This window comes from Lotus japonicus, chromosome 5 (genome assembly GCF_012489685.1).
Source record: "Lotus japonicus ecotype B-129 chromosome 5, LjGifu_v1.2".
NCBI lineage: Eukaryota > Viridiplantae > Streptophyta > Magnoliopsida > Fabales > Fabaceae > Lotus > Lotus japonicus.
The window spans coordinates 34,399,221-34,414,389 of NC_080045.1; the positions used below are offsets into that span (position 1 = coordinate 34,399,221).

Consider the following 15,169-nt stretch of genomic DNA (forward strand, 5'->3'; position numbering starts at 1 on the left):
TGCTTTGGCAGATTTGTGACTGATGAAGGAGGCACATGAATGGATACTGCTGACTTTTGAGGACTTTGTGAACTATTCTGGTAAATCTGCATGATGATGTTTTGATAAATATGGTCTGTTTATTCAAAAGTGGCAAATGGTTTTTTGCATTCAAATGAGCTACGCTGGTTTCCTTGGGGAGGCATATGGGCAGATGGAGTTTCTTGGTAGTGTGCTTACTTGATGGTTCTGTACATTGCTTATGTGTGCTGATTTTTTTTCATTAGTTACAGCAGCGTGGGAAATGTTTTATAACTAGGTGGAAGGTGATACAATTAAGGGTCTGGGCTATGGGCATATGCAATGGTTGAATTTTGGGAGTTCTTGTGTAAGATTTCTAGTGCTATGTGTACTCTTTTTCCTACCCTAGGTTTTTCTCCCTCAAAGGATTTTTCCTATGGAGGTTTTAACGAGACACAAGTGCTAGATGGGTTGTTTCTTTTTTTCTCTTTGGTTGGTGGTCTATTCATGAGAGGCTTGTTCTCATGAAACATGAAACATTTGATATTAATAATATTCATCTTTTGCTGTCAAAAAAATAATAACTTAAGTGTATTTTTAATAATTTAAACAATAATTATATATTTGTGTATTGTTACATATCTAAAACACAAAAACATTACCCTTTATGCAACACGAGTACATCTTCACAAACAAAATTCAGTTATACCTCACATATGCAAAACTTAAAGCTTTTGGCTTATTTACTTCTGTGTTTTTTAAAATCTTTATATTAGTTAATGAAGTGTATGCTTACAAAACACTAAAATTGAGTGTCTGAATTTATGTTCTTTAAATATCTACATCTTTATTATGATTGTTCTTACATTATTAGTATCTTAAATATTTTATAATTTAAAATATTAATCGATGTATCAAATACAATAAACAAATTCTCCGTGCAACGCGCGGGTAAAAAACACTAGTATATTAGAAAAGAAGAACTCCTATCAGGCTGATTTAGTGACGTGTCATTCTCATAAAAAAAAATTCCACGTGTCATTCTCTGGTTAATTCTCATAAAAAATACATTTTTAATATATTTTTTATTAAATTTTAGACTATTAATTAATTTTTATGGTATTTTTATTGAATTTTCGGATTTTTAATTAATTCAGGATTTTATGAGTTTCTATATTGATTTGCTAGATTTTGATAGTTTTTATCTATATTTATTTAGTACCTTTTTAAATTTTAGATTTTAAGATTTAGGTTGTTTATTTCATGATTTTATCTTATTTATCTTATTATTTATTTTTAGAGTATTAATTAATTTTTATGGTATTTTTATTGAATTTTCGGATTTTTAGTTAATTCAGGATTTTATGAGTTTCTATTGTGATTTGCTAGATTTTTGTAGTTTTTATCTATCTTTATTCATTACCTTTTTAAATTTTAGATTTGATTAGGATTTATGTTGTTTATTTCTTGATTTTAACTTAATTTATCTTATTATTTATTTAATGTTAATTTCAGGAAAATTTTTATTTTTTTTAGAGTTATTTTTAGTGTATAAATTATTTAGGATTTAGGTTGTTTATTTTTATTTTAAATTAATTAATACTCTAAAAAAAATCCCACGTGTCAAATTTCTCATAAAAAAAAATTCACGTGTCATTCCATTTGATAGATTCTCTTATGTTGTGATTTGCTAGATTTTGGTAGTTTTCTATCTATCTTTAATTTAGTCCCACAAATATTGAAACCGATTTTTTTATAGGTAATTTTAAATCTGAATTTTTTTTTCATAAAATTTTAAAGTTTTAAAAGATTTGCCCTAATTATCTAAGATTTACCTAGATTAAATAAAAAACTATCAAATTAAATAAAAATACCTTAAAAATTAATTAATAAAAACTACCAAATCACAATAAAAACTCATAAAATCCTTAATTAAATAAAAATCCGAAAATTCAATAAAAAAAATTTAATTATTATTGTAAAAATAAACTTTGTCTTCACCTAAAATTTATTTCCATAACAAATCTTGAAACTGATTTTTTAAGTTAATTTTAAATCTGAGATACTTTTTCATAAATGTTGAAAATCTTAAAAGATTTGTCTTAATTATCTAAGATTTACCTAAATTACTCATTACTAATACTGCATCAGTCATCTCCTCCCCTACATGCCTCTACTGTGAACCGATTGGCATGAAGGTAAAATAAGGAAGATCACTCGAGTATGCACCTTACTTTATGTGGTGCTGATAATTGTGTAAGTGTTTGACATCAATGTTTATGCTTCGCTTCCTAAAGGTTATATTTTGTTGCTGAATTGATTGACTTAATTAGTGAACACTATATTTGGTAGTGTTGATTCAATTCCTAGAAGCCATGGGCTTTAATTTTCTCTTAATTTGTTCATTGCTCCCTATTTTGTGATTGTTTTGTTTAATTTCATATATGCTTTAGTATTTGTTGGTGGTTTCTGTGATGCTTCCATATCTCTTAAATAAACTAATGATGTGATGCTTCCTCTTATGCAACTCTTATTCTAAATGTACGTAATCGACCAATTGATAGGAGACTTACATGCTTTTATCCTTCCCATTGCAAGTTTATTTAATTGCATCATTGCCTGCCAGTTTTGGCTGCCAAAACTTCATCTACAATGTCAGCATCATGAAGGCAGAGAAACTCTTGCAGAAGAAGGGACATCCAACAAATTTGACCCAGTTAAATAAATGAGATTTAGGTAAGATACCTATTCATATGATTGCTTTCAATTCCAGATTTTGCTATTTTTGCTTATGAATTAATAGTTTTTTTTTGTTGTCAATTGTAAATAGCTTTTAGACATGGCTATAGTCTCCTTTATTTTGCTTTACTATCTGAATAGTGGAAGCTTTTTTTCAATTAGTACATGGTTAAATTCTAAATTTGCTTAACTAAAGGTCTGATTCTATTTGATTTTCAGGCAATTTCCTATTTGGCTCAAGAATGTTTGGGGTTTTGGTTCGGGAACTGCATCCTTATACCTCTCACATCCATGGGTATTAGTTGTACTCATAGCTGCATCTTCATAACTCATAAGTTATATTTAGTTTGGCTTCATAATTGATACTTGAACTTTTGCTTAGTGGGAAGCAAGCATTAACACAGTTAATGACCTGAATGGAAAGGGAATGTGGGTAAGGAGAATGAATCATATCAAATTTCCTTATTTTCATTCACCAATTTATGGCCTTTGCTCTTGCTATCTCATTTCTTGTTGATAAATTTATAGCTACTGATTTGTGTTGATTTTGGATCTTAGAATTATGAATCTGATGCACATAAGTAACTTTTCCAACATGTGGTTCATTCTCCTTTTCGTCTCCATTTTGTTACTGCAATTCTTGATCTGAAGTGGAATGGAGTTAGTATATAAGATTGGTGGCAGAATGAACAGTTCTGGGTTCATATAATGAGGATAGGGACTTTGCTGAGCTCTATGGACATCACTTCTCATCCTAATCTTAGGTAAGGGAAGAAATTTATTATAGCCTTCACACATTCTGATTGCTTAGTATAAAAAGATTATTAACTCTTATCTGGGTTTTATGAACTTGCATGTCTGCTCCACACCTTTTTTTTGGTAATTTAATTGTTTTCCACTACCTAAACATTATTTCATTGTTCCTCTCAATCTGTTTTGTCCATCTCACATGTGCAATGTAAGCTCTTGCTTTGTTTGCAATTTGGTTTTGTATTTTTTTTTCTATAACAAATGCATCATCTTGCACAATTTAAGATCATTCCCAATGATGTAGAGTAAAAGAAAAACATTGATGCTCCCAACTACCAAAAAAGCATGACTATGATTGATGATATGTGATGGATCTGCAAGAAAAAGAGCCTGAGTTCTACACCAATGATAGTATAAAATGTGTTATTCTAAACACAATTGGTGGCTACTATACAGCTCTAAGGGATCACACTTCTTGATAAATGGTGGCAAAAAAGAGCATGCAAAGATCAATGTTTGCTGTAATGATGTTTCAAGGTGTTGCCACCTATGTATAAGTAAATTTTTCTCCTATTTTGACACGTGTTACGCTGAAAATTTTAAAATCTTCTTTTTAACATTAGAGATTTCTTTATGCAAATGTAACGTGAGACATTGTTTTATATAAAAAGTATCATTATATTTTTTTAAACAATCATTATATTCTAAACTAATTGATTGATATTGTGTTAAATTATAAATAAAATCAAATGAGATACCAACCGAATGCATTCAGTTATAAATGGAGAGGAGAAATTTCTGCACCAAAAATTTATTACCAAAACAAATCTATGTTGGCTAATTTAAAAATTTTAAATATGAGAAATTTTTTCATAAAATATTAAAATCTTCTTTTTAAATTTAGAGATTTCTTTATGTATATGTTACGTGAGATATTGTTTTATATAAAAAGTATCATTATATTTTTTTAAACAATCATTATATTCTAAATCAATTGATTGATATTATGTTAAATTTCAAATAAAATCAAATGGGATACCAACTGAATGCATCCAGTTATAAATGGAGAGGAGAAATTTCTGCACCTAAAATTTATTACCAAAAGAAATCTATGTTTGCCAATTTGAAATCTATGAAAAATTATTTTTGTCGGTTTAAGATTCGTAAATTTTGTACAAAGTCTGATATATTTCATAAATTTTGTAGGTACCCTGTAATATTGGCTCAAACTTGGATGACTTCTAATAAACAAAATGATGTCATATTTTATGATTTATCTTTCACAACCCTAATTTGTGATACTATCACATTCTTTTTTTTTTTCCCATGATTAATATGTGTTTATCATCTGCTTTATTATAATTGTTCTTACATTCTTAGTATGTTAAATTTTTTATAATTTAAAATATTGATCGATGTATCAAATATAATAGACACATTCTTTTTTTTTCCATGATTAATGTGTTTATCATCTGCTTCATTATGATTGTTCTTACATTCTTAGTATCTTAAATTTTTTTATAATTTAAAATATGATCGATGTATCAAATACAATAGACATATTCTCCGTGCAACGCACGGGTAAAATAAACACTAGTTAAATGAAATTCAGTCTATCTCAATTAGTAACTTTTACTCGTAGAGATAAGTGTGATATATGCTCTGGTGTGACTAGAAGAAAGTGACAAGAGAGAGAAAAAATGCCTCAAGATGTATGCACTATTTAGTAGTCTATGAATCATTGCTGACAAAAAATGTAGAGGAAGAAAACATTGCCATTTTTTTAAAATCTAGGAATATAAATAATTTTAGTTTTTTCTTAGTTTTATATAGATGGGAAGTTGCATATATCGTTAACATCTTTTGAATGAAATGAGACCCGTGAATAATGAATTTAAAATAAACGGATTTAAAATGAGGGATAAAATAGGGTGGAAGAAAAAGATCTCACTCCTTCATTAACCACATAACTCCGAAACATGTTTATTAGAGGAAAGAAGAAGGGTATTAGGGTAATGAACTAAGAGTAAAAAACTTTACACCGTCGGTGCATAGAAATTAAACTCATGAACTAATGATAAATTAGTAATGTGAGCAGCATACATATTATTTCCACTAGTGTAAATTAAAATTACAACAAACTAAAATTTTCAATGAAACTGAGCTTTGTATTAAATAAATTAGAATGTGCAAATAACTGAAAGCTGGAGACTTGTAGAAAAGGTATAAGAATCCCTAATCCAAGGCCAGCTTATCGCACAGAGATTGATAAGCTGCACTGCAATGCTTGAACTTTTCCTCCGCCATAACCTATCAACACACATAATAATCAAAATAATTAGCAAGCGTTACGACTATCAATATAAATTCCTGAGTCAGAAATAGAACAAGAAAGGAGGTGGAACTAATCAGTGGTTATAGGTTGGCAATACTTTGGAAGAGCCTTGATGACGATCCGGGTGCCACTTTAAGGCGCATACTCGGTACCTGATTTCATAAATTAGATGAAGAACACATTAAAGAGAAACCAGCAGCAATGACTTCTAAAGTTCTCAGTATTTTGTTAAAGAGGAAATGAAAAGAAAAAGAACTCACGCAGTTTTCACATCTTCGAGTTTCAAAGGACCAGAAGCACTCAATCCAAGAGCTAATCTATCTGAAACTAAACCTGAATACGACTGATCAGACTCAGACTCTGACTCAGTTGAAGAGTCATATTCATTTTCATTTTGATGTCTCCATTTCCAAGATTTCCTAAAATTAGAAAAGCCGTCTCTTGACCTCCATTGAGGATTTTCGTCATTTATAAAGGACCAGTAGAAAATTCGATCCCCACCAAAGGCTGAGCGGAAAATGCTTTCAACATCAAAATCATCTTCAACAAACGAAGGGTTTCCTGAAAGAGATCAAGTTTCTAGAAATTTAATATATGAATCTAGAACATGCATATATCTGTAATCTTTTTGACATTAAAAAGAATAACAGTGCGATTGATTTAAAAATGGTAATGATGCAAGTTAAAACTAAATTGCCTTCATGATCTTTACTAGTTAAACCCATCAATCGTACTCATACATGAAAATTTTCTAGATAATAAGGCTTGTAACCCAAGCCCACATAGACCAATTATCTGGAAAGTCTGTTCTAGAATGTATAGGACTTAATTTTAATGAATGTCATGATAGGAATTAGCTTTAATAACTATTATGTGGCAGTTCATGGAATTATGTATTTCATGTTATTGGTGTGGTACTATGAGAGGGAAGCTATGTACTATATTAGGTAGTTTTGTGGACAGAGATAATAATCTGTGTTAGTTTTTGAAATCTGGGCCAGCAAGAGATTTCCATAGTTTCTATTATTTGGGGTAATATAGTTCTATTTCCATCTATTGCCAATTGTTCTATGGTCAGAACAAGCAGTTAGAAGATAACCATCTCACATAAACTCCCAGTACTACAAGATACATGCCATATCATATTCTATCACAGCATACATATTGCAAGCATACTTACTAGTGTAACGATGCCTTGATCCTTGATTGCCATTCCTGTTCCTTCCAAAGTCCTTAGGAGAATCTTGCTTTCTGAAGTTGTCTCGACTTGAAGATGGATCATCCTCAAGAATATCTTCTTTCCATCTCTGAACCAAGAAGAGAAAGGAAAACATGAATATTTTAGAAGCAACATCCTAAACAAACAATACCAGGGAAGAATGCAGGGAGGGGAACTGTCAACAAATACCAAAAGAGTTCATAAAGAGAACAACCAAGCAATACCAATGGTACTGAAGACTTCTCAATATCACACCAGTCTTTATTGGGAGGAGCATAACAATGCAAACTGTATCTATACTACTAACTTCAGTGAGGTTTTAAGGATTCTATGAGAAACAAGGTGAGCAAAGACTAATCATGAGCATTTTGAAATTAGCCAAGTGAAAGGAGACAAAAGGCTGAAGTCCAGAGCATACAATTGCAAGCAAAACTAGCTACAGTTGCAAAATTTAGGTCAGTCAGAAAATCAGCACATTTTGGAAAAACAGTCATATGACTCATATCAGAAGAATATAGAACACTAAAGACATTTAAAAAAACTTTAGGAATGGGAAAGGGAATTCAGCATAATTTGTTCAAGTGGCCATTCATTAGTATTTTTAGAGGACTATGAAGCACAAACAAAGACACAGAAAATGATGATATAAAATGACAGTATCACAGACACTTGTAATGTATGGATACCGGGACACTGCATATGTGTCTGTGTCATATAAATGTGTATGTGTAATTGTGTATAAATGGAAAGCATATTAGTTGAAAGTGTGTGAAAAGTTAACCTTAATCACCGATGCATGATTGTGTGGTCAAATTAGACCTTCTCACTTCTTATGCTCTCACTTGATACACCCCGCCTATATATTGACACACACACACACACACAAATTATGTGGGGTACATGGGTGAACATATGAAAGAGGAGTGACATTCCCAAATGAAGTGTGATGGTGACCTTGTAACATCAATTGACATGCCTTATTTGAGTGTCAACTAAGAATCTAAGCCGTGTTGTTATATACTTATATCTCCTTCAAGTGTCGGCTAAGTGTCCAAGTTGATAAAAATTAAAGGTTAAATTAAGCAGTAGATCCCTATGGCTATGTTTGGATTGATGGAACATAACAGAGCAGAATGGAATGGAATGGAGCGGAACGGAATGGAACAAAAATCACATTCCATTGTTTGGGTATTTTATGATGGAACGGAACAGAATTTCCACTCCATCCAATTTTAAATAAACCAAACAATGGACCTATCCCTCCCTCCCCTCCCCTCCCTTCCCCTCCACTCCCTCCTCCTCCATCAATCCAAATGAAGCCTATAGCTCCATTTAATTTGTAATTTAATCCTTATAATTTAAATTCTTTTAATTAAATAAATCACTAGAGTTAACTCCTTTCACACTAATATCGTTTTATGTTCAATAAATTACTGCTTATGTAAAATTAGTGACATGGAAATCATTATTTACTATTTCTATTTTTTTCCTTTTCACGTAGATTTAATTCCTAAATTCTTATTTTGTGAATTCATACAGTGAAACAGTGAAGCAAGGGCGATAATCCAAAGAACCCTTCTACTTAGGTATGTTCCCGTCCATCTAGCTATAGCCTAAGTGCAGCACTAAAAAGAACAAGGGAACTGGATTAAGATACAGAACTCACTTAAGAAACCCCCAAGTTCAAAACCATGTAGGTTCACTGCAAATCAATTTCAAGGAAATTAATCGGTTTATTCATAATTTAATATTTAACACAATTAGACTTTGATATAATGCAGAGCCCGTGCTTCACGCACGGTGGCTAGAAAGAGCAGATATGGTGAATACGATGTCATCTTTACAGTTACGGATATTGAGCGTGTTTTTTTTTCAGCTTCAAAAAAAAACAACCTAAGTTTGCAAACTTATAATAAAAAAAAATTCCATATCATATGTTATATTGCCAGGTCAGTAATCTAACTCAACAATACTTGTCAAAAAATTTAAAGTTGTTAGTGTTGAGGTTTTAATTATAATTTTCAAAACTATAAGGATTTAATTAAAAAGTATTGAATTATTAAAAATGAGATAAAACTATAGGGACCTACAGATTAATTTAACCAAAATTAAATTTTCAATGATACACCTAATGGAAAGTGGCTGGCAGGTGTCACATGAGTGTCGTGATGTCATCAATGAGAAGTGTTTGTGTTTCATAGCTAGGGACGGTGATATCCAAGTTTTAGGATGGCCGACAGTATTGTAATGCAACGATGATAGCTCCTCATTAGTCAAACCTGTTGTTACTAAGGTCAATTCGAGGAGGGATAAGAGACTGAGTTAGTTGTACAGTTAGTTAGTTGGAGGGAATAATAGTAACATGAGTTAATAGGTTTAACTCAGGTTAGTATAAATGATGTAAATAACAATAAATAGGGAGAGAGGGAAAAAGTTGGTTAGCCTATTTTGTAATTCTGAGGAGAGATTGAGTTCTGGTAATTTTTTCGCATTTCCCAACTTGTCTTGTTTGGACAACAGAGGGTTAGGATTCATATTAATACAATAGTTCTCCTCTCTTTCTAGTGACAATCCAATCAATCTGTCCTCCAAAATGACCCCATTTAGGGCCCTTTATGGAAGGGATCCCCTTGGGTTGTTGAAAGGTTAAACCATTCCTTCATGTGGATGAGAAAATGGATTTGCTCTTGGCTGATCTTCGCACCAATTTGTTGCAGGCTCATGATAAGATGAGAATTCAAGCTAACAAGCACAGGAGGGGAAAAGAGTATAACAAAATTGTTTTGTTGACACCTCACACACCTCCACCTCTAGAGAAAGAAAGAGATAAAAAAAAGAGAAGTGGTAAAAAGACTGGGACTGTTGCTGGTCAGAGCTTCAATTAGGAAACATGGAGAACAGGATGTACCGCTGTGCTCAGGTAAAGCCAACTTGTATGCCACTAAGCCAACTCCAGCACCTTAAAGGGTCCATAATAACGGGGGCTCAGTTTTTTAGAGTTATGATACGTTTACTTTCTCTTCCATCTCATTTCCACCTTCTTCCTCTTCCTATCTCTCTCTTACTTTTCCATCACATCATTAGTCATATCTCTCACTTCTCTTTATTTTATCTCTTTCTTTCTTACTGAGGAGTGAGGAGTTGGTCTTACAAGTGCAACCTAAGGAGGTTCGGTCTTCCAAAGTTTCTTCAGATGGAAGTTTTGGTGCAGTGGTCACAATTGCCTTCTTGTGAGAACAACTGGAAAGATGTTGAAGCTCACATTGGCTAGAGATATGACCAAACAAGTGCTTATAAAGGATAGAGCAACCCTCAACTCTTGAGTTAGGTCTTCCTAATTCTAATATGGTATCAGAGTCTATCCTAGATCTATTTGTTGTGGAGACCTCCCATATTTGGGTCACCCGTTGATGTTCATTCCACACTCCAGATGTCCAGCCCTGGGGTTGAGGAGGTGTGTTAGAAGTCCCACATTGGCTAGAGATATGGTCAAACAAGTGTTTATAAAGGGTAGAACAACCCTTAACTCTTGAGCTAGCTTTTGGGGCGAGTTAGGCTCCCTAATTCTAATAATTCTAGCTCCTCATTAGTCAGACCTGCTGTTAGTAAGGTCTATTTGAGGACGGATAAGAGGCGAGGTTAGTTGTATAGTTAGTTCGATGAAGGGAATAATAGTAACATGAGTTAGTAGGTTTAGCTGACGTTAGTACAGCTGATCTAAATAACAATAAACAGAGAGGGAAAAAGGAAAAAGTTAGTTAGTCTATTCTATAATTCTATTGAGGAGAGATTGGGCCTCCCAAATGCTCATTATTCCTGTAACTCTTTCCCTCTGATTTCCCAACTTATCTTGTTTAGACAATTACGGGTTAGGATTATACTATAATTTTTCTCTCATTCAGGTGTCAATCCTATCAAAATATCAATAAAATATCAACAAAATCAAAGAAATAAATAAAATCCCCCAAAAGAAGTACCAGTACTCTTGATTGATACAATAATTTAGTCACTTAACCAAAGGTTCATATGATTGGGAAAGCACTATGCTAATCTTAGACAGTAGCTCATTTTTCCCATTTCAACCAAAGCAACTAACGATATCATTGCAAAGTAATTAATTTTGTTTCTGTATGATATCTACTATACTTTGGAAATACAAGCAAACTGTTGTAAAGAGATATAGTCCCTTACAAAAATTATTGAAGGGTAAAAAGAAAATTGATTCTCCTTTTTTACTTATTTTATCATGATTATTGTATATTTGGTAAAATCTTGAAAATCCACCAGAAGGAAGAGCTACATAGACAGACAAATGCATAATATGAGAAAATGATATTTTGCATCACATCCATTGACATTGCATAGGCATAAGACTAGAAAGCCTCACCAACCTGAAACATGAATTCTGCATAAGAATTGACATTACGGAGTAACGTTTGTTTTGCTCGCGTCCTTCTGAATCTTTTCGAGTAATTGTTGCATCTCTGAAATTAAAACAGTTTCAGCATAAAACAATCCTTATACACAACATGCGAAAATTCAAAAAAAATACTTAATTCATACGTTTTGCATTCAAATTTAATTGTGAAGCTAACATTTTCCCCCTCCTATTGTTCTAGTATTTTCCTTCTTATGATTCCTATTATACTTTTCTCTTCTTGCCTCTATTTTCCCAATTCTCATTCGTTTACACCAAACTGACATTCATCACACACAAGCTCTAATAGGTCTTCTAATATGAACCATTATCACAAACACAGTGAATCATTTAAAATAGCTAATAAGTGCAAAAACACTTCAAATCAACAAATGAAATGGAAATGTGCAATTGGGAAATGATAGGAACTTACGGATTCCCAAGAATTGCGCCTTTTTCGCTCGAGCGGCGGGGTGGAATGGAAGAGTCTGAAGGTTAGGATAAAACGGTTGTTAGGGTTTGAGTTGAACAAGGTGGATTTGACGGCGCTATTCATCTTGTGAAAAATGGGGAAGGTGCTATTGCGATCGAAAATTGAAGTTGAAGCTTTTAAATCTCGGAAGAAGAAGAAGCGAAGCTAAATTCATGAGATCATACCCCTTTTCACTCGCCACCGTGAGGAAGTCCCTAACCAACGTGTGTTTGGGAGCAGAATAAGGGGAAGCGACGAAAAGAAGAAACCAAAATAAAAAATGAAAGAGAATGATTCCTAAAGTGGGTTGGGTTTCGGTAGGGAACTGAAGTAATCATACTCATATCTGTGTTTTTAAAATGTACCCGTATTCGGCCCTATATTCCCGTGGGTAGCGACATGAATGTCCATCATATCCTCTGAATACCTACAAGCTCGTACTCGTGCTTGTTACCCGCAATTTAGTTAATCAAAATTTGACTTTCATTTGATAGAAAACCAAAATATAACATTTATTATACAATAAAAAAACATTAATTAAAAATACACAGAACATTCATATATTCAACAAGTAAAATCATTTAAATAAGTATTTTAAAAAAAATAAGCGAAAAAGATAAGCTATAAATTTATAATTTTAAATGCCAAAAAAAAATTTATAATTTTAGATTTATTAATAAACTTCTAAAGTTGTAGTTACTAACTCACTTTAAAATAATTGAGAATAAATAGCTATCATATGCATAATATTAAGACTTCATTTACTTATTTTTTTGAAAGAAGTTAAAATGTTATACTTTAAATTTATTAATATACTGCCAATTATGTGTCTATTTGAGTATAATATGTGTGTGCGCGTATTGGGCGGGTTTGGTACTATACTACACATACCTGCACCCATACTCACTACTTTTTGTGGGTATTTACCCATACCCAACCACGTATCTATTAAGCGGATTTTTACCCTACCCATTGTGGGTATTTGTTGCGGGTACCTTGGACCCATTGCCATCCTTACCTCAAGTGTAATTATTTTTTACTCAATCAAGCGACTATGACAAATTGCACTGATCTTCCCTCAGATTTATCATTTTTGCACTAACAACCTCTATTATTTAACAAGGCACTAACCACTATTACTTTATTGAGAATATTGTACTTACCTCTCTTGAGATTTATCATTATTGCACTGACCTCCTCTAAGATTTATCCTCGTAAGACTCATCCTATGAAGCACATATACCTCTCCCATATGGAGTGTCCTGGTGTCGGACACTGACATGACACGTGTCAGACACTTTTTCGCGGTGTCTAATTAAAACATTATTTTTTGCGGCTCGGACACTTAAGCCGACACATCTTATTGGCTGGACACCTCTATGACACTTGTATATTTAAAAAATATACAATTTTTAAGAGTGAATCACGAAAGAAATTACTAATTTATCACTTAAAGAAACAGAGTCAAAGACATTTTCTATAACAATGATCAATAAGAGAATGAAAACAAGTAGATAAATTACCTCTTTTGTAGACAATAAGAGACAAGAGCTTCATAAAAAAATACCAAGGGATATCATATATATATTCATAGTGTTCCTGTGTCTTACTTTTTGAAGTTTAGTCGTGTTGTCGTGTCATATTCGATGTTTGTGTAAGTGTCTGTGCTTCATAGGACTCAGCACATCTCTCTTGTTCTTGTTCCAAACAATGAGAGGTCAATGCATTTTGCAAAATAATGAAAAGGTCAGTGCAATAATAACAAATGTCAGGAAAAGTAAATGCAATTACCCGTTCAACTTAAATAACGTAGGAAAATAAGTTTTTTTATATTGAATTTAAGACTTAATCCACCTGCTGTTCCCACAGAATAAGACTCAACATGGTGCATATTTAAACTTTGAGTCCATAGAGATATTGTACGTTTCTGTTGCTCATTCAGTTTTGTTTCCTGTATCAACAAAAGTTTCGGTTTCAATTGCATCACTGATTTTTTCACTACCTCACGTTTTGTTGAACCTCCTAGCCCGCGGACGTTCCAAGTTAACCAAGGTCCAGACATATTAGTTGAGATGGGGGTGATTTTGACGGATTTGAGCCTCTAATCCACGTAGCATCAAAGCATCCGACCCTCACGGTTTCAAACCCAATTGTTTGCCAAGTAGCCAAGTTCTTAGAGCTCTGGTTGTCACTCCATCTTCCCCTTGCACGGGCTCTAAAAAACCAGTTGGAAGAGGAATAGGTTGATTTTTACTTCCCTTGGGGCGTCCCCGCTGAGAGCTCTTTTTGGAGGAATTTGTTTTTGGTGATTTCTTCTCTTTTGGATTCTTGGGTGTATCACACGCTTTCTGAACAAGGGAACACGCTATAGGGAAGCACTGTGGAGATGGACTCTTTGGAGAAGATGTGCACACAGTCTCAGGGTGAAGCGCGCGCTGTCTTATTATCTGATGATGGGTCGTGCGCACGAAGATGTCTGTTATACCACGTATTGCTGAAGTTGGCGAGTTAGCAGAAGCTGTTGTAAATCCAAATAAGCTGTTTTGTTCAGTTTTTATGAGAGGCAAACATGCCTCAACCCCATTAATTTGAGAATTGCCACGCGGGTCCCAGCTGAATGAATTAAAAGGCCAACAAATAAGTGATTTTTGATTCAAACCTTGGGCATTGAATTAGTACCCCGTAACAACATATCTCTTCCCCTGATTCTGAATATTTTTATCACTGATTTGTTTCTCATTTAACAAGATATCATCATCTTTTAAATTTTTCTTCCACTCCTTAATCTCCTCTAACGTATAACCAGAATCAATAAGCACCTGTAACTGCTCCTTACATTCCTCTCTGACGTTGATGGTTTCCACAGCTTGAATTTTTGAATTTGGAAATGTCTCCACTTCATCCACCATTGATGGCGGCCTAAAACAGCCCTTGTCCGCCGTCTGCTCCTCATCCTCCGCCGGTACCATCATACACGCATCATTCAGCGCACCTTCAGGCGTTGGTGCACCAGAGATTTGTAAACCCTCCGCCACTCCATCCCTGTAGACCTCATCTTCCTCATCTGATTCAACGTCAACAACGGCTTCGTAATCTTTTTCATGAGAAAGCGACACACCAGATCTTCCCACTTTATCTTCTCCATTCTCCTCCCCCATGCTGTCGTCATCATAGCTCTCCCCGTCATCTGAATTGTAAATTTTAACCGGCATCGACGGCATGCTCTCTACGGTTCCA

The 15,169-nt window shown here is 33.5% G+C and overlaps 1 protein-coding gene across 1 annotated transcript; it reads right to left on the bottom strand.

Annotated features, from left to right (window-relative positions):
- Positions 1-5,516: 5,516 nt before the first annotated feature.
- On the bottom strand, positions 5,517-12,254 carry LOC130720746 (uncharacterized). Its single transcript, XM_057571439.1, has 6 exons — positions 11,894-12,254; positions 11,435-11,527; positions 7,005-7,131; positions 6,085-6,385; positions 5,922-5,976; positions 5,517-5,799 (listed from the first exon to the last, which is right to left on the bottom strand). The coding sequence occupies exons 1-6, from the start codon at positions 12,014-12,016 to the stop codon at positions 5,725-5,727; spliced, it is 774 nt and encodes a 257-aa protein (XP_057427422.1). The 5' UTR covers positions 12,017-12,254; the 3' UTR covers positions 5,517-5,724.
- Positions 12,255-15,169: the final 2,915 nt, after the last annotated feature.

Excerpts from the sequence above, each read along its gene's own strand:
- LOC130720746 (XM_057571439.1), bottom strand. The coding sequence starts at position 12,016 with ATGAATAGCGCCGTCAAATCCACCTTGTTCAACTCAAACCCTAACAAC. Across the intron at positions 6,386-7,004 it reads ATCAAGGCATCGTTACACTA|GAAACCCTTCGTTTGTTGAA; the intron begins GTAAGTATGCTT and ends GATCTCTTTCAG. Across the intron at positions 5,800-5,921 it reads GTCATCAAGGCTCTTCCAAA|GTTATGGCGGAGGAAAAGTT; the intron begins GTATTGCCAACC and ends GTGTGTTGATAG.